Genomic DNA, 23094 nt, shown 5'->3' with positions numbered 1-23094 from the left:
TTAATTTGAACCAAAACAATTTTTTGTTGTTAACAATAAATATTAGTTACAACTTTAGTTCAGTATATGCATATGAATTAGCTGATTAATCAAAGCATTAAAATTAAACTAAGTTCAATTTAATTTTTATTAAAATGAATTTCGTTTTAGGTTAGGGCGATTTTCTTTTTATAAAAGAGAAAAAATTAGATACTCTTGAAAACAACAATTCTTGGAGATTTAAAATAATGCAAGATGCACCAAAATACGGTTTTTTGACTAGAAAATTAAAAATAATTACGACCACTTAAACACTAATACCATGTGAGGAAACATATTAGTAATAAAATACACACATAAAAACCAAACCGTGGTACATTTTTGTAGAAGTTCTTTGCCTTGGGTGACGTATTTCATTTGTTATGAACAAAAACTACAAATTGCGTTTTATCATATATTGATAAGTATTTTAAGTTTGTTGGTTGGTACATCACTCGCGCTAAGAGTAAAAATCTTCTTTTAAAGTAGTGTTTTGTAGGTTATTGACATCTGTAGATTAATATCTGTGGTTATTTTATGTGTAATGGTAAATTATTCCTGTTTGTAATTTTATTAATGGTTTATGAAAATTTGTAGTAATGTTTATTAATTTTATAAACTAACTCGTATTAGAATTGATGTTATGTAGTTTTAAGGGTAAGATTTTAAGAAAAAGTTCTTTATAAAAACATTGGAATTAAAAAAAGTGAAGGAACTAAAAAAAAGTTTTGTAAATGTGTGCTTTCTTAAAATATTAAGGTTTAACATTGAATATAAACATAACATTGGCTGAATAGTTAACCACTGGACTGCTACTTGGAAGGTAATATCATAGGTAATTCAGTATAATGAATAAAACCAGATGTTTTCGCAGGCACTAAAATCATTTTTTTCAGTTACCAGTATGTCATAGAAGCTCTACTGGCCTTTCCGGTGTTAATTCCTTTCTTCTTCATTTTGACTTACCCAAACATTCTATTAACATATTGTAATGAACCAAATGTGTAATTGTAATGTTACTGGACCATTGCTTGTAATTTTTTTCTACCAACTTGAAGGCATAGAGATTAAAATTGTAACTTGCTCCTGTATATGTAAGTAGTTAAGAGATAATTTCTTTCAAGAATGCATTAGATCAGTCTGTGTCTCTCAATTAACTGGCTAATAAAATAAATTTTACTGCCTTTTAAGTAGTATGTAAGTAGTGTTTCTTTTTATTGTCCAGTGTAGCATTTAAACATTTACAAATTATCTATGTTTTGTGTGTACACCATCAAAATCAACAAAATTAAAAACCATTGAATAAATTGAAACTTTCCGCTTCAGTTTGATAAGCCTGTCATGAAGCAGAGAAATGATCGAGAGACATTAAAAATAGTCTGTTAGTTATTTGGTATAAATCTCTTCATGTCTTGCATCCTTTCTTACACAAACAAATAAAGCTGGAGAGAGACTTACGTGGTATCGAGTTGAAGGTACCGTACTTGAGGCCATAAAATTGTGGGCTAATTTAAATTATTTACCCATTGGGAAATTCTTTACTTTTGTTTATCAAATGGTCTTTAATTTATAAAATATTAAGAAGTCTTAAAATTACATTTCTGACATATTTATGTGAGTTATAAATTGTAAAAACATTATTTCTGTTAGTAAAATTGATGATGATGATGATTAGCCATTCAATCGTGTTTGACCCTTGGCGATTCCATAGGTGAATGTTCTCCATGATTGTTGATCATGTACAGCTTCTTTGAGCTGCAATATTGTCATGCTGGTGTCACTTGTGATTGTGTCAAGCCAGCATGTCACTGGTCGTTTTTCTTTTTCTGTTGGCAATACTGAGCATAATCGAAGTTTCTAAGTAATTTGCGTGCATGACATGACCAAAGTTTGTCATTTTAAGTTTTGTGATTTTAGCGTAGAGTGAAATTTTTGGTTTTATACATTCGAGAATTTCTTTGTTTGTGATACTGGCAGTTCATGGGATTCTCAACAGTCTTCACCAGCACCACAGCTTGAATACATCGATTTTCTGCCGTTCTGATTTTCTGAAAGTCCAGTTCTCACAACCGTACATTGTAATTGGAAAAACTATTGCCTGCACAAGTATGCATTTTGTGTCCAATCTAACATCTCTACTTTTCCAAACCTCCTGCATACTAAGCATTGTGGTTTGTCCAAGTGCAGTATGGCATTTAATTTCAGGTGCCGATTCTGCATTGTGGTTGATGTTGGAACCAAGGAAAGTGAAATCTTGGTGTCCAAGATTTCACTTTCCTTGAATTGAATGTGTCATTCAATTTTGTCGTCATTGATTTTCATCTTGACATTGCCATCACCCGCAGTTGTCATTATTTTTGCCTTCTTGATATTAAAACAGGTCTAATTTTTCAGTTTCATCTTTGATACTGTGAATTAATTTTTCCAGGCCACCTTTTTGTTTTAGCTAATAGTTGTGTCATCTGCATACTACAAATTATTGATGTTCCTGCCACCTAATTTTACTGCAACATCTGACTGATCTAGTTGTGCATTTCTCATAATTATTTCTGCGTACTAATTAAAAAGGATGGGTAAAAGGATGCACCCATGCCTTATGTCTTTATCAATTTGAAACCAATCAGTGTCCGCAGCTTATGATCTTACCATGGTCTCTTGATCTGCAAAAAGCAGCTTGATTATGTGAATAATATGAGGTAGCATGCTTAATTTCTTTAGGGCTTTCCACAGTTTTGCATGTTGGATGCAGTTGAAAGCTTTGTTGTAATATATAAAGCAGAGTTTTCTAAGTTAGTAAAACTTAGTAACAGACAAAATTGGTGATCTGTTTACATATAGAACTTGTGTACGTAGGTAATCACTGTGTGATATAAATTACACACATATATATATATATGTAATTTTTAAATTATATCTATAAGAATATTATATAATATATAAGAATAATATATCTTTTGATATAATCTTTTATCAGTTAATTATTGTACCTAATTTTTACTGGCATATTTGATAAATTTTTTTTTCTGAAGTATGCCGTATACTTTATCTGAAATAAATTTCTCTTTAGAGTTGCAAGCAGACTCTATGTGCTTGAAATGACTTATCTATTTAGTGAATGAGTTATCTTAAGTAGTTTCATAATGAAAATCATCCTAATTTTAATTATTTTAACAGTTTCTAAATATAAACAGTTATATAACTGTCATTAATTGTATAAATAATATTCATTATGATAATTAATTATAATTATAGATGTGTATGATTCTAGTATTCTATAAACAGGACAATTTATTTATATTTCGGGCTTATTTGTGTTTATTCTCATTTTAATGAGAAACATGAAATTATGAATGGACACAAACATTTAAAAATAAAGATTAATTAAGGGATTATATACAGTAGAATACCTATATAAACATGACATGTTTGATTGCATTTTGTGTGCTGCAAGTAATATTTTCTACAAAGGTTGGCAATCATGTGTTGTATACAGTCAGTATACAACACAGGAGCACTCAGGCTGGTGACCTTTAGACAAGAAATTGCATCTGGTTTTGTTCATTGTGTATTACGTATAGTGTAAAATTGTGGACTAAAAATGTACTGTGCAAATAATTCCAATAAAGAATCCACACACATTACTCAATGCAAAAATGTAAATATTCTTAGTCTTAATTTAATATCTTTTTAAAACATATTAATCCTTGCCCTTATACTTGCATAGTTCTAAAACATATTGTGATGAAAAAAAAACTAAAATTTGGTATTAGCTTGTTGGAAGCATATATTATTAATTACTATTTTTATGTATACAGTTTTATTAATTAGTTTTTACCTTATATTTTTATGAGTTTTATTTTCATAACTGTTAGTTTTATTAATATAGTATTGTTTCCATTTTATTCATTTCTTTTTTCATTCTTTAAAATACATATTTTAATTTGTGCAAGACATTTTATCAGAATGTATTATAAACTATAAAAACCCCTTAATTTATGATAAAACTGTGGCTAGTGTACTTTACATGTGCAAACAGTACCCACAAAGTGCTCATTCATTCTCCATATTTAATGGATTTGGATACAGGTAAATCATAGTTATTTTTATTTATTTGTTTAACAACTATTGTATTAAAACTATGTAAATAAATTGAAAATATTTATGATCAATCTGATATTGGTATTTTTATTTCAGAAATGCATCGATCACAATCACAATCTGCTAGATTTTCACCAGAACCATCCACATCTCATTCACAGATCCAACTATGGTCTCAATCACAGTCATCTCAACAAACTTCCAGTCAGTCAAATAATGTTCCAATTGACAAATTATGTGATGATGTTGTTTTGTTCTTACTTTGTTGTAAAACAAATATGAAACCTATAAAAAAAAATACAATAATAAAACATTTTCAAAATCTAGGCAAAAAAAAGGTATTCAATGAAGTTATGAATAAAGTTCAAGAAAAATTAGAAGATGTAAGTTCAGATTATTTTGAGGATATATTTAGTGGTATTGATTGTTGCTTTGCCCTGAAGCTGTTAATAAAGTTGTTCTAGATGTAGAAACTAGTGGAATAACACGTAGTATTATTAAATTTCATTGAATTACTAGAACAGGTTTATTAAATGCGGCTTTGGTTGTTGTCCCTTTTTTACTTCAAAGCTTTTCAAATCTTCCATATGCAACATAGATTTTGCAAAATCATTACACCTTATAAAAAAAAAAATCAACCAAAAAAAGATAAAACCAAAGCTATAAAAGATATATAATCTCACGTTATGATATTTCATTAATACTAATGTTTTTTAATCATTCAGTTATCTGAATGATAAAAATTTAAAATAAAATTTTTTTCTGTATGATTAAAAAATTTATCGCTTTTTTCTTATATTTTCAAGCAATCTCAAGGCTGTTTAATTTTTCTTGCCTTCTTCAGGCAGCACAAGAACTGTGGAACCTATCAACAAACCTTTGTCCAAAAATTGTTCCTTTAGTGTTTTGAATATAAGAACTTTGAAATGAGCTATGGAATTCATCGCTAGGAATTGACTTGCCTTATAAATATCATTGATGATACTTGTTTCTGTTCTTCAATGACAAAAGAGGGATGTCTAGAATAATCTTGGCTGAGAATATTTGATTGATCTCTTCCTTCATTGAAGATTATGCACCATTTTTTCCAACTCGAGCATTTTTAAATTTTACTGTGTAGACTTATTTAGTTCTGACAGTTAATCATTTTGGTCCATCACAATAGTGGGATATTTCTTGATCGTAGCCACATTTCGTTGTCTTATTTTGCTTAAGTAATTATTTGGAAAGTCTGTTCTGTGATAGTCGTTTGGTTCACAGCTTACTTTTGTGTATCTAATTTTTGAATAAGATTTTATTATTTGTGTTGGATAGCATCAACCCTTAGAAGTGCGGTGTCCTATGATATGGATGTACTTTTTGGTATTTCAGTAGCCTGGAGTTATTCTGATAATTGATTTCATAAATTCATTTATTGTTTATCTTATTCAGCTAAGTGTTTTTGCACAACAATTGTTGCTTGTGCTTTATGAAATCAATATCCAAAATCTTTGGATATTTATTTCATCTCATATTTGTTCCTTAAAAGAAAATTGTTTGAAAGTTTCCTTATCCAAATCTTACTGCTTAAAATTATTTATGACCTTTTGACGGTTGACCGAATGTATCATTAAATTCATTAAACTTTGGATTAAAATTAATAATTTTTGGAAATTACTGAATAAATAAGTTCATTTTTATAAAATAGTATGAATTTAAACATAATATGTTATAGTATGCAGGTTACTTTCTGTTACATTTTATTAAAGTTTGATACTTGGTATTCTAAATAAATGATGTATTAGAGATAAAATATATTTGCATTTTTAACTTTCTAAGTTTGATTTTAATTTGTACCATTGTGTTATGTATTAACTGCTTCATGTTGGAGACATAGCACTATTTTCTCAGATTTAATACATTAATAACCTTATCACCATACACTTGTCTAGTTTTCCATTGAATTTCTACAGATTAACCGTTTCTTTCATATAAAAATTGGATACTTCAAATTTCAGATTCTATTTTATTTATTTTTCTGTTTTATAATTTTTACGTGTTTTAATGTTTAGGAAATTAGTAGTAACACGTCTGATGTCATGAAATTTGGCCCAGATTGAGATAATATAACAAAGAACTAATGACTGTTTCATTAATGGTTGGTTACCTATGTTGGTACTGTGCACCAAAATTTCTCTCTCTGGTTGGTTCTTGAACTTTTAATCTGTAATATATTTACTGTTAACTTGTTGCATTTGTTGTTCAGTCACTGTTTACAATTTCTTTGTTATCAAATATTTTTTAAAGTAATTTATTTTAGATGGATGAAAAGACAATTATTTATAACTTAGTTATGCATTTGTGATAACATTGGGTCTCATCTGGAGGTGAGGCACTGATTTTTATTAAGATGGATGAATTCTAATCAGGCTTATCTTATAAATATTCTGAAAACAATTGCTATAATTTTTTATATGGTACACTTTATTCCAATCTTAAATAACGATGAGTAGAACAATGCATTAATTTTTTTAATGACAGTTGGATGTATATATTTTACTAATATTCATAACTGTTATGAAAACAAATCAATACAAGAAAGTAAATTTTATTGGTATCACTACTGAAAAGTTGATTGAAGTAATTTAAATTTTAAAGTTAATTTGTTAAATTAATTACTTTTAGTTGACTTAAAGTTTTCCTCTTGTATTCAAGTATTAAAAAACTTATGTGTCCAAGATATTTCACTGTTTTTATTATTGTTATTTTTTAATTAAATCTAGATTTCATGTTTGTGATTTTGTTAAACAGATTTTTGGATTAAAACTTATTGAGAAAGCCCATAATAAAACAGTACAGTACTTACTGATAAATGGATTGATTAATAAATTAGATTTAAATGTTGAACAAAAAGCCAAGCTAGAAAGTGAGAAAATGATCCTTTTACTTATTATATTATGTGCAATTTATAAAAGTGGAAGTAGATTAAAAGAAGGTTTGTTTTATTTTTACTTATTTTATTTTTTTTAGATTTTTAGTAGTCTAAAATTGCAAAGATAAATATTATGTAATGTAAAAAAAATTAAACATCTAAAATTATATGCCTGTTTCAGTTGTTAAACACTCATATTCAGTAGATTCATAGGAATCAATAAAATAATGTATGAATACACAATCTAGACTTAAGTAATTGATTATAAAATAACTAAGAAAAAAAAATGTTTGTGACTTGTGTATTAAATACATTAAAATATATTTATATGTAATAATATATATTTAAATGTATTTTGAATGTTAATCTTTTTTAAAACTTAACCCTTATAAAGTTAGCAAGCCAATATTTTATAGTTCATTAATGCCTATTCATAGGATGCTTTACAATATTACTATACCTCACTTAAATTTACAGTCATACTCATGATATTTTTAACCACATTCATATTTACTATGAAAATAATTGAATGAATTTTAATTTTTATTTTATTACCCATTCTCTGTGATTTTTTTGTAAGTTATATTACAAATTTTGTTTTTCTTAGGTCATAAGTCATTTAGCCTTTGAACTTTTTTATTTTAAAAATTTTAAAATGAAATTCATAAACATTTTTTGTTAAAAAAGTTTATTTAGTAATTTACACCTGTAATTTAATTTATCTATTTTGGTTTATCTTTTCAGGATACATTTCTGTACTGTTAATGCACTTTTCTCAGCATTTTTCTCTTCACTTTTAGTGAAGAATATTTCAATATTGAATTATTTTATTATTTAGTGAATATTTCAACTTCTTGGAATTCTATTAAATTCCAAAGACTGCTGTTTTAAATCAGCAGTCTTTCAGTGTACATTTTAGTTAAAGAAAATGTCTGCAGGATCAAATTTGAGAGGGTCGAAGGGTTGAGGGATGATAGTTGTTGTATATTTTGAAAAACTTAATGATTCATAAGTGAAGGAACTGTGAATTGCTGCCCCATGCCTATTTTCTACTTCTTTTTCATAATCATTCTCAAACTTGATATCGCTATTAAAAAAATTGTTTGTTGTTGGTCTTGTAAGGTAAACGCCTGATGAATAACAGGAAAGGAATGTGAAGATGATTAACGTGACCTTTACGTGTTAATTAATAGTTACATCTCAGAATTTGCATTTAGTTTTTTGTCTGTTTAGTTCTTTGTTAAAATAACTACACTGTTTTATTTTTGAAATTTTGTTGACAATTGAACTGATTATATTTCCTAATAATAGCACATATGCATTCAACATGATCATAACATTGACATGATGATTGTTATTTTGCCTATTTGTAACAATTAAACTACTCTTAACATTTTATTTGGTTCATAAATTGTTCCATATGACCTTATTCAAAACTTTAAAACTCTCAGAGAATAAATACACATTAACAATTATAGAAATAAAGATATTAAAAAGAATATATTATTTTACATGTTGAATTATAAAAATATATGTTGAGTGTAACAAGATGCAATGCTAATAGCGCAGACGACAACTACATGTAAATTAAATCATATATGTTATGGATTGGATTGGATTGGATTAAATGTTGTAAATGTTAACTGGATATAATTTATGTTGGTAGAATGAGTAAATCTGTCAAAAGCTGATGTATTCTGACACGATGTGAAATGTGTATGTACATTACCTGTTTCAGACAAATTGTTTGAAAAATTACTTAAGGGGGAAGATAGGGAATAGAAACCTAAATTTTACATCAGTAGGATGCCCTTTCTCATCCATCATAGGTTGTTACATCCCAACCAATTGGCTTGTTCTGAATATATTTTCTGATTAACCTTCTACTCTCATTAGCTCTCCTTATTATTTCTTCATTTTTACTTTGTCTGTCTGCTTAATTTTCTTTAAATTTGTATATGTTTTCTCTAAAGTTTTTTCTGCCTTAAATTTGTTCAATCATCTCTGTGATTACCACCACCCTTGGTTTCATTATTCTTGCCTTAATGAAAACGGTACTTTGAATATTGCCTTCTTTACTTCTTAAATAATTGAGCTAACTTCTTCCATACTACTTCCTTTTCAATTGTTATTTTTTCAAATTCCACTTATTTTATTTGCTGTTTTAACTCCTTTCAGTACTACTTTTGTTTTTGGTAATATAGGTATATGATTGCAATAACAATGTCTAAACTTATTTATGTAAACTTATATATATATTTCAAATCTCGGCCTTTCTGTGTCTGTTTTCTTAGTCCATGTTTCATATCTGTAAAGAGGTACACTTCAAACATAACATTTCTTAAAAATCTTCTTTAGGTCTAACTCTGCCATACTACATAATAATTGTACTTTCTGTTTAATGCTTCTTTGATCATAGCTAATCTGGTGTTTATTGCTTTTTGATTTTTTGCAATCTCTTGCTAGCATGCATCCTAATTACCTGTGCTGTTTTACTTGTTTGTTTTTTCCTTTTGCATTGACTTTCACTGGATTATTTTTATATTATAGAAATTGTCTACTGTTCTCATTATTTTTATATTCTTATTCATTCTGTGTTTGGTCATTCCTTCTAATTTTGAAATCTGTTGAATTTCCTATGCCTCATCCAATAAACTGTCATTTATTAGCCTTGCTCAATATTTACTATCCTTTCTATAATGCTGACCCTTTCATTTTCTTCTAGAGATCTTTTGATTGTATCTTTAACATATACAGTAAAACTTCCCAATTTTGAACACAATTTGGGAACAACAATCTGTCCATTATTTAGAGGTGTTCACTATCCAAAAAAAGGTAAAGACAGTATTATGTTTGGTTATTGTAAAAAAAGCACTTTGAATAGAAGAGTATTGCATATTTATTTCATGTAAATTAAAATTAAAAAAAGAGTTGCTAATTAAAATCACTTTGCAGAAATTCTATTTTTTAAAGTTGTTTTTCTGAAAATAAAACACTGTTCTCTATGTTCATATTTGAATAAAAAAAAAATACTGTACTACTGTAATCGACCAATAAAATAAGAGAATAAAATTACTGTATTATACTAAAATGGAATAAAAAAACAATGTAAGCTACAAAAATACTAATCAAAGAAGCTACAATATACAAGAATATTAATCAAAACACTTGTACAAAAAATAATGTAAAAATTAAAATAAAAAATCAAATATGACTATGTACAGTTTATTTAATTGTAGATGGTTTAAAATGGCTGTCTATTTTAATTTGAACTAAGTCTTGGTACATATTTTTTTCAATAAGTAACTGCACTTCTGATATTGAAATAACATCTTGTAATCTTTTTTATTATAGTTTAAGAAATGTTGCTTTAATTTTCTAATCTCTTCTAATGCTTCTTTACTCATGATGGTAAATCTGGGTTCATCATCATCATTATCGTTGATGTCAGAATCATTGTTGTTTTGGAAGTAGTCAAGTCTGAGGCAGCAACAATATCATGGAGTTGATATGTCCTCTATCATATCAGTTGATATATTCTATATCATATCAGTTAATATGTCCTCTGTGTTGAGTGCGTCGACAATATTCAGGTGCTCTTTGTAGTTTCCAAATGGTTGAATAAGCTTTAGTAATTCACTCTGTTTCACAAAATTGTCAACCACGATATGGTTGGATGCACATTTATGGTTAATGAAAGAATTTATGGTTGGTCTATCTGGCATCTTTATTGCTGAACTATATGCCATAAATAAGGCTTTTAATATTATATATTTTAAAAGTACTGTCACATCCTTATTTATAGTGACTCGTGTAGTGCTCTCCATGCCTTAGAAAATTTTTATTCCATACATCCTGTCTTCACCAAAATCTACAATGCAATCACTGAGTTGAACCATTGCAACACAAAAGTGAGTTTCTGTTGGATTCCTAGCCACGTGGGGGGGGATTCTGGGTAACATGTTGATTTCGCTGCTAAAGACGATGTTGTCAACCATCTTTCAGTATTCATGTTATTATATTCGACTTTATTAACTGTGTAAAACTCACTCTTCGCGCAAAATGGCAAGATGACTGGATTGCTGCAGCAGACAATAAACTTCAACATATTTAAGATAATGTGTTGTCATGGGACTCCTCCCACAGGAAAATTTGCCGAGAGGACGTGGTCCTCTGTCAATTGTGGATAGGACATATTCATTGGTATCTGATGTCAGCAGTAAATGCATCAATATCAATACAATGCAAGTGCTGCTTGACTGTGCCACACACATCCTTGTGGATTGTATTGTAAATTTGTGCAGCCTTGGGTTGTAAATTTAAATTACCTGGGAACATTTGTTGAATCCTGGGTAACGACAAAGAAGATTTAAACCAGGCATTTGTATTTCTTTGATGTTTTAGTATTTTACATAGAATTTAATGTTATTGTTGTTATAACTGTTTCAATTTGTAATTGTTATAAATTTCATGTTAAATATATTCTTTCTGTTATCTGAGAAGGAGCCCTTTACATTCCTTTCGAACTTCGTTAAATTTATTTTTATTTTATTTTAATTTTATACATATATATTTGTTAAATATTAGTTATTTTTAAGATTTTGTCTGTGATAGTAATTATAAGTAATTTTTTAGTTAGCTGTGATAGTAGTTGTAAGTTTTTTATTTTTATACTTTATTTTTTGTTATTAATATTTTAAGTTTATGTTTTATGGGTGATGATAATGTGAAAATGTTTTTCATTTCCCACCAAAAAAAAGTAGTTTGGTAAATTCATCTTTGTGATAAAAATCCATAATACGTTCATGTTTTGAATGTAAAAGTTCAGTGGAAGTAAATTTGGAAGTTTGTTTAAAAGTTGTATGTATTTGTAAGAAATTAAGTTATTATAAATAATACTTTTAGTTGTTAGCTTAATTGGAATTCTCTATGACACAGTTCATATTAATACATTTAATTTAATTTTTATAAAATATATACTTTATTTTAGATTTTTAGATTATTAGGTATAATTATGGAAAACTTTGTTTTATGCCTGTTTTATTGTTCTGTAAAATTGTGAATTTTTCTTTTTACAGAAAATTTGTTAGAATTTTTAAAAAATGCAGATTTTATTGTTGATGTTAAAAAACCAGTAAAAGGTAAAGGACGTTTTAAAGATTTAGATGTTGTAAAGTTTCTTAGACAGGTGAGATAATTTTTTTTACACTCAACTACAAGGTAGACCAGAAAAATTTTAAAATAGATTATTAATTATTTTAAAAGGGGAATTTTAAAATAAATATCACCAATGTTAAAAAAGTTTTTGCAAGTTTTATTGTTGAAAATTAAAACTACATGACATGCCATTAAGAATTCACTTACCAATTTTCAGTTTTTGAAAACAATGATGAATAGGTGGTTCCTGTCCCGTTGTATAGCATTGAATATAAGATTTTTCATGGCACTTTGCAACACTCTGTGGAAATCTTGCAAATCTCCTTTTGAATTCTCATTTTTACTATTGCACAATTTGCACTTTGAATGGATGGAAATGTCACTCCTGGTGGAATATTCATTGAACAGTTGTTTGGCTTAACTGCAAAACTGATGTGTGTTTACAAGCAGAACGTTGAGGGCTTCTTATGAACGTAGCCCTAACAGCTTCTCTGAGGTTCACTGAGTTTGTGGAGCTCCTAGCAGTTTCTTCTTTAAAGCTAAACCCATCTCCACAAAATTCTCAACCAGTGTTTTGACCATATAGCAAAATGGAACATGATCATAACATCCTAAATTGTAGTGACATTGAAATTCCCTCTTCATTGCCTGTTTCATTGTATTAGGTGTTGTAATTTATATGTTTTTTATGGTTTTTAAATTAATTATGCTATCAAAATTCAAAACTGAATAATTTCTTATGAGCGTCAAATGAAAGATGTAATAGAAATTAAAATTAATTAATGGCAGATAAAAATGTAATTGTAAACCTTTTTGTAGGTGGTTATGTATGTAATGACAGATTTCAATGTGTATCTTGAAAATTAAATTGATATCAAACCAGTTTTGTCATTGTCAGTATACAGGTCTGTTATTCTTCAAAAATTGAAAACATGTACAATTTTACATTTAAATACATGTCCATTATATTACAAATTACTGGAAATAAAAGAATAGTATTAAGATTAGATAACAGTGTAAATATAGTAGAACAGATTTTTAAAAAAAATTAACTTAAAAGATCGTATTTATTGGATAATGGATGCTTGGTGGAAAAAATCATGGAAAAATATTTTTTTCATCGTAATATCAACACTAAAATGATAGATGAAACTTAAACATTTCATTTCTGAATACCCGTCTCAGAAGTGACTTATTACATGTGAAAAATACCTAAGCTGTTGTTAAATCATTCAATTTATTTTAAAGACTTGTAATAGTTTTTAAATGGATAAAATTACATCCTCAATCTGTTTTTCTTTGCCAGGTGAAAAACTTATAAAATAGATAATAAAAAAAACTATGTTGCAGTAAGTGTGTCAGAAGATTTCCAGTTTTAGTTATGAAAGAAAGGATGCAAAATAATTGTGCTTATATTGCACAATCCTTAATAAGGATGCTTATATTGCAAAATAATTATATTGAAAATAATATTGCTTGTGGTATTTTAGTTAGCTTTAGGTATTTTTTTGTATTTCATGTTATGTATTATGTGTCAAAATGATTAAAACTTCAAAACTGATGTTTTGGACACCAGCTTCTTTCCTTCATATGAGCATTTCCTTCATATGATCACATTTTGGATCATTGCGAAACTAAAGTACTATAGTATAAGTACTATAGTATAGCCTTTTTTATATATAATTGCATTTTTTTTACTAACTTTCCGAACAGAAATATCATGCTACTGAAAGTACTTTTGGTTGCATTGTGGAAATGAAGGGATGAAATGAAAAATATTCTTTGTTAACTATCACCATTGAATTAAATAATGCACTTAAACTAATTCTTTCATGAAAACTACATCTCTAAGTATAATCAAATATGCTTGATCGCATCACATATAGTTTTATTGGAAGTATATTTTACGAAAGCTTTTTCTAAATAATTTTTACTACTTTTTTTATTGTTATTTTGAATATTAAGCTAATTATTTTGCATTTTTGTCTGTATTATTGTTATAATTTTAACAATAATGTATATTATACAATACATTTTAAAATTAGCTTAATATTTTATGTATACTGAAATTGAACTATAGTTTTCATGAAAGCATTAATTTAAGTTCATTATTTAATTTAGTGGTGGCAGATAACAGAGAAGATGTAAATAAAATAAAGAATAGTCTATGTTTTGTTTTGGCTCTTAACTCCAGTTCCTGTCAACTAATTTGCTTGAAAATCAATAGGACTCTATTCCCAGTAGGTTTGGGAATCACCACACCAAATTTCGTTATAATCGGTTAATATTTGTGTCTGGTAGAGTGGATGAAGAAATTTTATACATACAGACATACTTATGTATACAAACGTGACCAAGTGCTAAAGCAATTTCCAAATTCTTTGGAAATCCATTAAAAAGTAATTACAATAAAACCTCTTAATTGCTATTATTTAATTTGTTAACTTATGTAATTTATTATCCAATTATTTATTTGTCATCAGTTTTTCTAATCCGTATTTGAACATACTGTATTGAAAAGAGAATATCATCATCTGTTTTATTCAGCCTTTTCATACAAAAATTCTAAATGCTCATCTTTTTACCTCATTCATTCATTGATAGCAAATATTATATAACAAAGAAATCTTTCCATATTTAAAACTATGTAGTGCACAAAATTACATCATTCAGTCAGTTTAAACTGACACATTTAATTAAATGACATCATCTGCTGTTAAAGGTTTAATAGAAAAGAACTATTTTATAGTAAAATTAAAAGGAACATGTTAGCTGTCCTTCTCGGATACTATTTAATTTATACAGCTTGTATGTGACTTAATAAGTTGTCTTAAGAAACCAGTAGCAGATTAGAATGGACACTTATGTAGAGTGACAAACAGCTTAGGATTTTTCCATATACTTCTTGGCAGTGAATCTTCAACCAAGGGCAAATTATAATCTTACTGCTGAAGCTGATCATTTATTCATAATACTTTGATTTACCACCAAGATATTTGAAGGTACATATCTGTTTTTAAGTGATATCTTAGAAAAATTCTTGTTTTTATACAAGACCTAGATATTGTCAAACTTTTAGATTTTTGTAAGCTGACAATTATATTTCTCTTATCAAGTTTGTCAACCTAAGTGTTTTTGTGAAGTTTTTGTTTGCTATCTTAAGCAACGTTAAAGAATTTTCAAAACCAAATACAATAAAAACTACTAACTTTCTCCAATATCAGACTACCAATGGATTAGTACTGTTTACAAGCTTTAGTAATATCATCCATGAATATAACAAACTATAGAGGCCTCAACATATTCCCTTCTCACTGTAATTAGCATGCAGTTAGGTGGTATTTGATTGAAAAAGAATTTTATTTTAAAAACCTCTTGGAAATCATTCAAAAAAGCAGTCCGTATAAAATGTGACTTTCCGAATATAATTAAACTACCTTGTAAAATTTCTTATTTAACAAATAATGTGCTAAGTAGTGTCTTTCATAAATATAAATTAGGTTCTTTTTCAAATAGGTTACATTATTCAGTGGTGGAGGAAATTTAACTATAGAAATGTATCTTTAATTTTATGTTTAAATAGTACTCTAAGAGCAAGTGTTAATGGGATTTGTAAGCAATTTAAGCACAATAGTAGGCATGTGTGCACATTTTGTAGAAAGCATTATAATTCTTGAATGAAAATTCAAATTCAAAGTGGACTTTAAAATATATACTTGGTGTCTACAACGTTTAAATTAATTATTTTCCTATCTTTTGCTTAATTTTTTATTTATGTCGAACAGTTTTTAGAAAAAACCTTTTTAAATATTATGATAAGTAGTAAATAGATAAGAAATTCAGATGCAATTAATTATCTTAAAATCTTTTAGAAAACAAATGTAATTAGGAAAAGTTGAAATATGTTTAAATTTAAAAATTAATTAAAGAAATTTTCAACATGCTTTAGTAACAATTTTTCTTTTTACTTTAAAATTGTCTGAAAATTATTAAAATTTGTTGTACTTGATAATGTATTTAAATAAAAATATTAATTAAAGTCAACATTATGCTAAATTAGATTTTTTTAAATGCATGTATTTCTGTAATTTTGTGGAGTGATAGCACTGGGAACAAGGTAATGTTGAAACAGCAAAGTAGGCCGTTGACATGAGATGTGATCTGGTTTGATAGAGACTACTCACTTTAAAATCATTAATTGTAATTTTTTATTATTCTGTTATTACCAGTGAAAATGTTTAATATTTCATTCCTAGCTTGGAGATCCTTATTCATTTATATTTACTAGTTAGAATTAATAAATTTGAAATAAAAAATTCTGAAATAGAAAAAAATATATATTACCATTGGTTTTTATAGGAGCTTACTGGAATGTCGTATTTAGTTTGTACAGAATTAGAAATGGAATGTGAAGAAAAAACATATGAATATAAGTGGGGTGAAAGAGCTAAAAATGAAGTTTCTTATGATAAAATTGAAAAACTGTATGAAAGTGTAAGTAAAATATTTATTAACTATTTATGTAACTGTTACAGAGAGTGTTTATACGATTATATATGTTTTTATCTGTTAGAAAATGATTGGCATACATATCTTTTTTGTTGTAATTATTTTGTAGGTTTTCTTTATTCTGCTAATTCCAGGCTTCTGTAGTTTTTTTATATACAGTTTATTTAATTACGAGAAATAGTTTTTGAAATATTTTTTTTAGATATTTGGTGCTCCATTATCTAACTGTACTATATTACAGTATTTTTCACTGTTTTATTATATTTTTCAGTTTTATTTTCTTGTTAATTATATAAATGTGGAGAATTCCTTGCAACATTTAAGTGTAGAAAAATGGAGTGCCAGTAGCAATGGAGTGTTACTGTACAATAAGTTCTCAATAATCACTAAGAACTTGTTGAAATGTGTCGATGATGAAATCAGAAAAGATCATCACTCAACGATTTCTGACCTGGCTCTTCTTTTTCATGGTTTTTCAAGAGCCGTTATATTGTTCATTACCATTTAGACTTCAGAAAGCTTTGTGCACGTCTTAACGGAACGTCACAAAAAAATCCGAATGGGATCTGCTTTGGAATTTTTGATGCGCTAGACAGATAAAGGTGATGAGTTCCTTAATTCAGTTGTTATTTGCGATCTATCTGAAAGGAAACGGGCAGTACATATTCAGTATAATATGATAATATAACCATAACAGTCATGTGACTTCATATCATAAATCATAAATCTCCTTATATAAATATAAGTCTAATTCTCTAGTCTAATTTTCTTAACTAATACATTGGTGGTAATGTTTAATCTCACCAAATGACAAAAAAAAAATTTATATTAAAAACAATTTGTTATTGTTTGTTATTCAATTATCTAGTTTTACTTGAAGGATATTGTATTTTTATTTTCCAATTTGATGAAAAACTGTGGTTTTAGCTTACTTATTTATGAGCTATAAACAAAAATGTATCTATTCTGCTGAGTTTTAGGTTAGAAGCTTTCAATTGTATCAACGACAATAAGAATTTTGGGATTAATGCCTATGTTCTCAAAGTAAGTGCAGCTAGTGTGGGTGATTGGAAATGTAATCATGTAGAATTATTTTTATTATTTTCTAGTAATTTGAGGATCCATGATTCACACTATCATGGATTAGCAAGACTGTATTTTGAATTGAATTATAATGAAATGGAAGCTTAATATTTCATACTATTAAATAGAAAATACATTAGGAAAGTTGCTGTGCACTGTATTTATGGAAATGTTATGATGGAACTTCCATCAATTATTACTTTGTATTTTTGTTTCATTATTTTATAGAAATTGATATTACAGTAACTAGAATAGTTTATTAGGTGTTGAAACTTACATCAGTACATCAGTACAGTGCTCCTACATCAGTACAACACTACACCCAATTTAGTTTGCTTTCAAACAGTTAAACCAACCAGTGTACTGGAATGTCTTGTACATATGCCATTATTGTGGTTGTTAGTTAGTCAATCATGCTTGGTTTGTTGTGATATACTGCTTGTTTCACTGTCCCCCATAGAAAATAATCTAGGGGAGTCAGATTGGGTGATCGTGCATGCCACAAAACCCTCAAAATGATTTGTTCACCAAAGACATTTTGTAAAAAAGTCAAGCTTGTTGGAACCAACCATGATTGATTTCCCTTTCTGTTAACTGACTATGAAGTTTGTTAAAACAGCACAATAATGATCACTATTATCTGTATTTTCAACAAACAAAATTGGACCCATAATGTGTGTTGCAACATACTGCACAGCGACTTTCTGAATGTTCTGAACTTGTGATAAAAGAAGAAATATAAACTGAAGTGTTTGTTATTTGCTGGAGCTGGTAAAACCTCAGACAATGGACTGGTGTAATCTGTGTAACACTGTTAAGAAAAGCTGTGATTAAAGTAGGGAGCTAATGTAATCTAGCTTACATATGTATAGGGTAGACGTGAGTAGAAGATTAACTATATCATTAGTTGGAATGTTCAGCCTCTGTGTTCAACCTGAATCCTAACTTCTCTGATAGTACATCTTGAAACATTGCATCTAGTGGCTTGATGTCTTATTGGTTATGTTGACAATTTTATTATTGTCCATATAAAAATAAAAGTATTGTTTTTTTATCTAAAATTAAAATTATCAAATTTTGGATCTATGTGCATGGGTAGTAGTTTCGATTATCTATTGAAATGCATTACCATTTATACTCCCTGCTAAATTTCTTACTATTTTTTATATTTTTTATTGTTTTTTGTAAAATGGTTAGTTTTGGAGATATTTGTTGATGAAATTTCCCCTATGCTCCTCTCCTAAAATGACTGGTGCTCTTGATCATGCTATTTCTGCATTTCTGAAAGGGTAAATGAAGTGAAATTTCCATATGCTTTTTGAGTTTCCTTCTTTGATTAATAGTATTTACAATTGAACTTTTTCCTTCTATCTACTTGTGTGAATTTCCATTCATCACAAATGGATGTTCTGTAATGATTGATAAATAATTATGGTTTAGAGTGCTGCAAAATTGGTTATTTTGAAATTAATAAATTTTTTTTTTTTTAGATTGATAGTGTTGAATTAGAAGAGAACATGATGATAGATGGTGATGGTGATAATAATTATTATTTCGGTGATGTTATGATAACGGATAAATAATTTTTTTTAATTCTTGATAAATCTTATCCCATAATAATGTATCTTCTTTCTCAAATTTGAGTTTATTTAGGTATATTTATTGTTTAGGTAACATTCTTAATAAGTTGAGTATGCTATTTATTGTCTTTTTTTTTCATTATTTTATGAATTTATTCATTTATGTTGGAAAGTGTATTTATAAGTTTTCTTTTTTTTAAATTTAATTATTAAAGATTGAGAAATTATTTTTTTTTACTATATATAAGAAAAGTGTTTATCTTTCAATCAGATGTTTTTAAGTAATTCATTGAGCAATTGTATTTTTCCAACTTGAACATATTTGATTAGAAATAACTTTTTTTCATATTATGTGGCTTTAATTTAAAGAAAACATTCTTGTGAATCAGATGAAGTAACTATGTAAGATTATTAGTCTGTAAGATTATAATTTGTATCCTTGAATTATGTTGATTAGAAGTGGAAGAAATGATAAATGATTTATAAAATAATACTTATGAGATTAACTAATTCACTGACTCATCATAATTAATGAAATCAATTGAATTTAACACTGTCCTTTCTGTGATTTTAATATATTGGATTTATTTTTTGCCCTTTATGATGATGATGATAATTATCATCTAATTTTAATTTATTCATTAAAAAAAAAAAGAAAATATCTTATTTTAAATATTTAAAAAAAAATTAAAACTGTTTGTTTTTTTGTTTATCTTTCAAATTTTGTAAAATTACGACTGTAAGTAAAGACTAGTGAGTTTCTTGTTTTTAAAAAGAACAGGTCTACCATTCCGTTCTGGATCCATGACAAAAGGACCTCTGTATAATAAATTATGAATTAATGATTATGATTTTACTAAAAACAAAAAAGTCATAATTTTGTATTATTGAAAAATTACTTTTTTTCTCTTGATATCTTAATAAACCTTCTACATTTAGCTGGCATTAAAGGTTACAATGAGAAGAAAAATATCAGGAAATTCTTTTTTTATTGATTCAATGGTTTTTTAAAAATTATAAAAAATGCCTAATGTAACAAATTGCCTGTCTGACAAAGCTCGGCACACAAAGTGTTATTGTATTCAAAGATACTACACTAAAAAAAGCATCAAATTAATAAATTTCCCATCTGGAGTCATCACAGGTAACCAGAAAATATGTGGGTAGTACCTTACATATTATAATTCAGTTTCTCTAGTTTGTTGTAACGTATTTTCTATTATTTCATAATTTAACTATTTAAAAAACTAATTAAACAAAAAGAAAGCAATTTGGACTGATTGTTTTACATGTAAATTTATGTAAAACATGTTAATTAGTTGTAGAAGTATGTAGTAAAAAGGGACACAATATTGTGTCTTTGAATATTTTTTGTAGGTAAAATATTTACAAGTCATTTAAAAGAATGTTTTTAAAGCTGTTTGAGGTACATAAAAATTAACATAAAGGAATATATATAATGCAACTGAGCTCCTTATATAAAATGAACATTAAAAAAATAACAGAGCATATGGAAATAATAGAAAAAAAAAACCATCTAATAGAAAAGTTAGAGAAAGGCAATATTTATTATTTAGCAGCTTTTGCACAAGGCCATTTATCATAACCCCCAAAACACCATTTTCCTCTGTCAAACTCATCACTGTCTACTAGGCCTCTCCTATCCATGACCTCCACTATTCCATTCATCCATTCTTACCTGGGACACCCCTTCTTCTTTTGTCTAGCTAGAATCCATGACCAATATGATTGTCAAAGCTGAAAGATTTTAAATTATCTTTGGTTAACAGTTTTTGAACAATTTCTAGTTTTCTGATCTATACATGTTGGCTAAGTTGTACAGAAAAGCATAATTAAACATAACACAATTAAAAATTACACAATATGTCACAAAAAAAGCTTTTTGCCTGCTCAGGTAATGAGTAGGAATTGTACTGTAATGCTTAGTTACAAAATAAACAGTGCTAACTGGATTTCAATTGAGTGGAGGAGAATTACAAACAGAATTGTGAGACTCTTGGAGCTGGAATATATTGGACATCACAAGAATTTCTGTTTGAGATGTTATTAAGATGGTTGTCAATATGTTAATGATCCTTCTGTAGGTTTATTTTTGTATCCTTATGAAAATCTTATACTTACTCCAGATGATAAAATTTTATTATTTGTCAAGAGTCAGTGAACATGGTTTTTGTTAAAGTAACTTAAAATCCTCACTAAATCATTCAATTAGTGGTAACATATATTTGGTTCCATTTTGCATGTAGAGAAAAATATCTGTAATCAAAAAGTTTTAAAATTAAAAAGTAGGGGTTGCTATTTAAAAAAATAAAGTTGATTGTCATATTGGAAAAATGGGAGGAAGTTGAAATAATTCAATATTATACTTTCAATATGCAAAGAAAAATAAGTAGTTCTCCATTTAAAGTTTATTTATGGCTCTTACAGTTTCAGAGTTTTTATTTAAATGATGGAACACTAAAATTATAATCAAATAGGTGTATGAAGACTGACTTAGCAGTTAACTTATTTTAGCATGATTTTTCTCTTTTGAAAGTTCAGTTGTCTGAGTTTGAAGCAATATTTCAGCATTTCACATGTATGCTGTGTTGTTGTGTTATTAAAGGCCTTAAAGTGTATGTGCAGTGTTATAATAGTATTGAAATGTTTTAAAAACTGTGGTCTTTCTCAATTTGACAAGTTAAAAAAAAATAATTTGGTAATATATGTTAAGTAGTTTGTATGAATTGATATGGCTAGGAGAAAATACTTAATGCTCAGGAAACTTATTATAAAATATGAATAATTTTTTAATTTATATGTATGAAAATAAAGCACTAAATTTTTCATTTTTTTTAATGTTTTACAAAATATTAATTATTAATAATTTTTATTTTAAAATTAGTTGTATGACTTTGAGTTTTTAGTTATAACTTCTACAACTGCTGGGGAGATACTAATGGAATGTTTTAAAAAAGGACACTGTTACTGTATTAAAATTAGTTCAATATGTGAAGTGTGTGCTTGTTATCAAATCTTTTATGACTTATAATGTATGTTTAATATTTGGTTGAGTGTGTAAGTATAATGTGTAAATATGTGGAGGTAGTTTTGTTGCTTTAAAATTTTTACATATACTGATTTTCACCATTTAAATCTCATTTCTACCATTAAAACTTTATGAAAACCAAGAAATATTAGTAAAATGTACTTGAAGGTCACCAACAATTAATAAATTTGTTTTTTATTTTTATATTTAGTTTATCAAAAAATATAAACTTGTATATTTTTGAATGTTTTTATTTATTGATCTACAGTTGAATTAAAAGTTAATTGTCACTTGTATAAAATTAAATTGTATTATGCATAGCAAAGTTGAACAAGGTAGAAACAAGTTGTACCTGGGGTAAACAACACACAAGTTAGTTAAGTTTTATTTTTAAGGTATGTAGTGAGTAATAAATAATAAATACACTGAATGCTTACCTATTTAAAAATCACTATACACTGCATTGCTTTAATTTTAGTGACTTGTAACTGGTTTATTTGTATTTTGATGGCTGTATATTTTTGTATAAGATTAAGTTTTTATTTACTGTTTTCATGAGTGAGTTTCTGTATTCAAATGTTGACAGCCCAGCTGATGTTATTTTTTGCCTTAGACAGTAGGCTGTTTATTACATTTTATATATATATATATATATATATTCAAAAGTAAAAAAAATTCAGAAATCCACC

At 27.4% G+C, this 23094-nt stretch overlaps 1 protein-coding gene across 5 annotated transcripts; it reads left to right on the top strand.

Moving 5' to 3' along the window:
- The first annotated feature begins 382 nt into the window (after positions 1-382).
- LOC142328815 (non-structural maintenance of chromosomes element 3 homolog) lies at positions 383-22650 on the top strand. Of its 5 annotated transcripts, none has more exons than XM_075372867.1 (6): positions 383-565; positions 4213-4499; positions 6907-7090; positions 12106-12215; positions 16544-16678; positions 19267-22650. In XM_075372867.1, the coding sequence occupies exons 1-6, from the start codon at positions 556-558 to the stop codon at positions 19357-19359; spliced, it is 819 nt and encodes a 272-aa protein (XP_075228982.1). In that variant the 5' UTR covers positions 383-555; the 3' UTR covers positions 19360-22650. The 5 variants fall into 5 exon arrangements, with proteins under 5 accessions (XP_075228982.1, XP_075228984.1, XP_075228983.1 ...); XM_075372869.1 differs by having other exon boundaries at positions 383-853; XM_075372868.1 differs by having other exon boundaries at positions 385-841.
- Positions 22651-23094: the final 444 nt, after the last annotated feature.

The sequence above is a fragment of the Lycorma delicatula genome, chromosome 8 (assembly GCF_047948215.1).
Source record: "Lycorma delicatula isolate Av1 chromosome 8, ASM4794821v1, whole genome shotgun sequence".
Classification (NCBI taxonomy): Eukaryota; Metazoa; Arthropoda; class Insecta; order Hemiptera; family Fulgoridae; genus Lycorma; species Lycorma delicatula.
The sequence above is the reverse complement of the archived record's forward strand: the minus strand, read 5'-3'. Positions and strand labels throughout refer to the sequence as shown.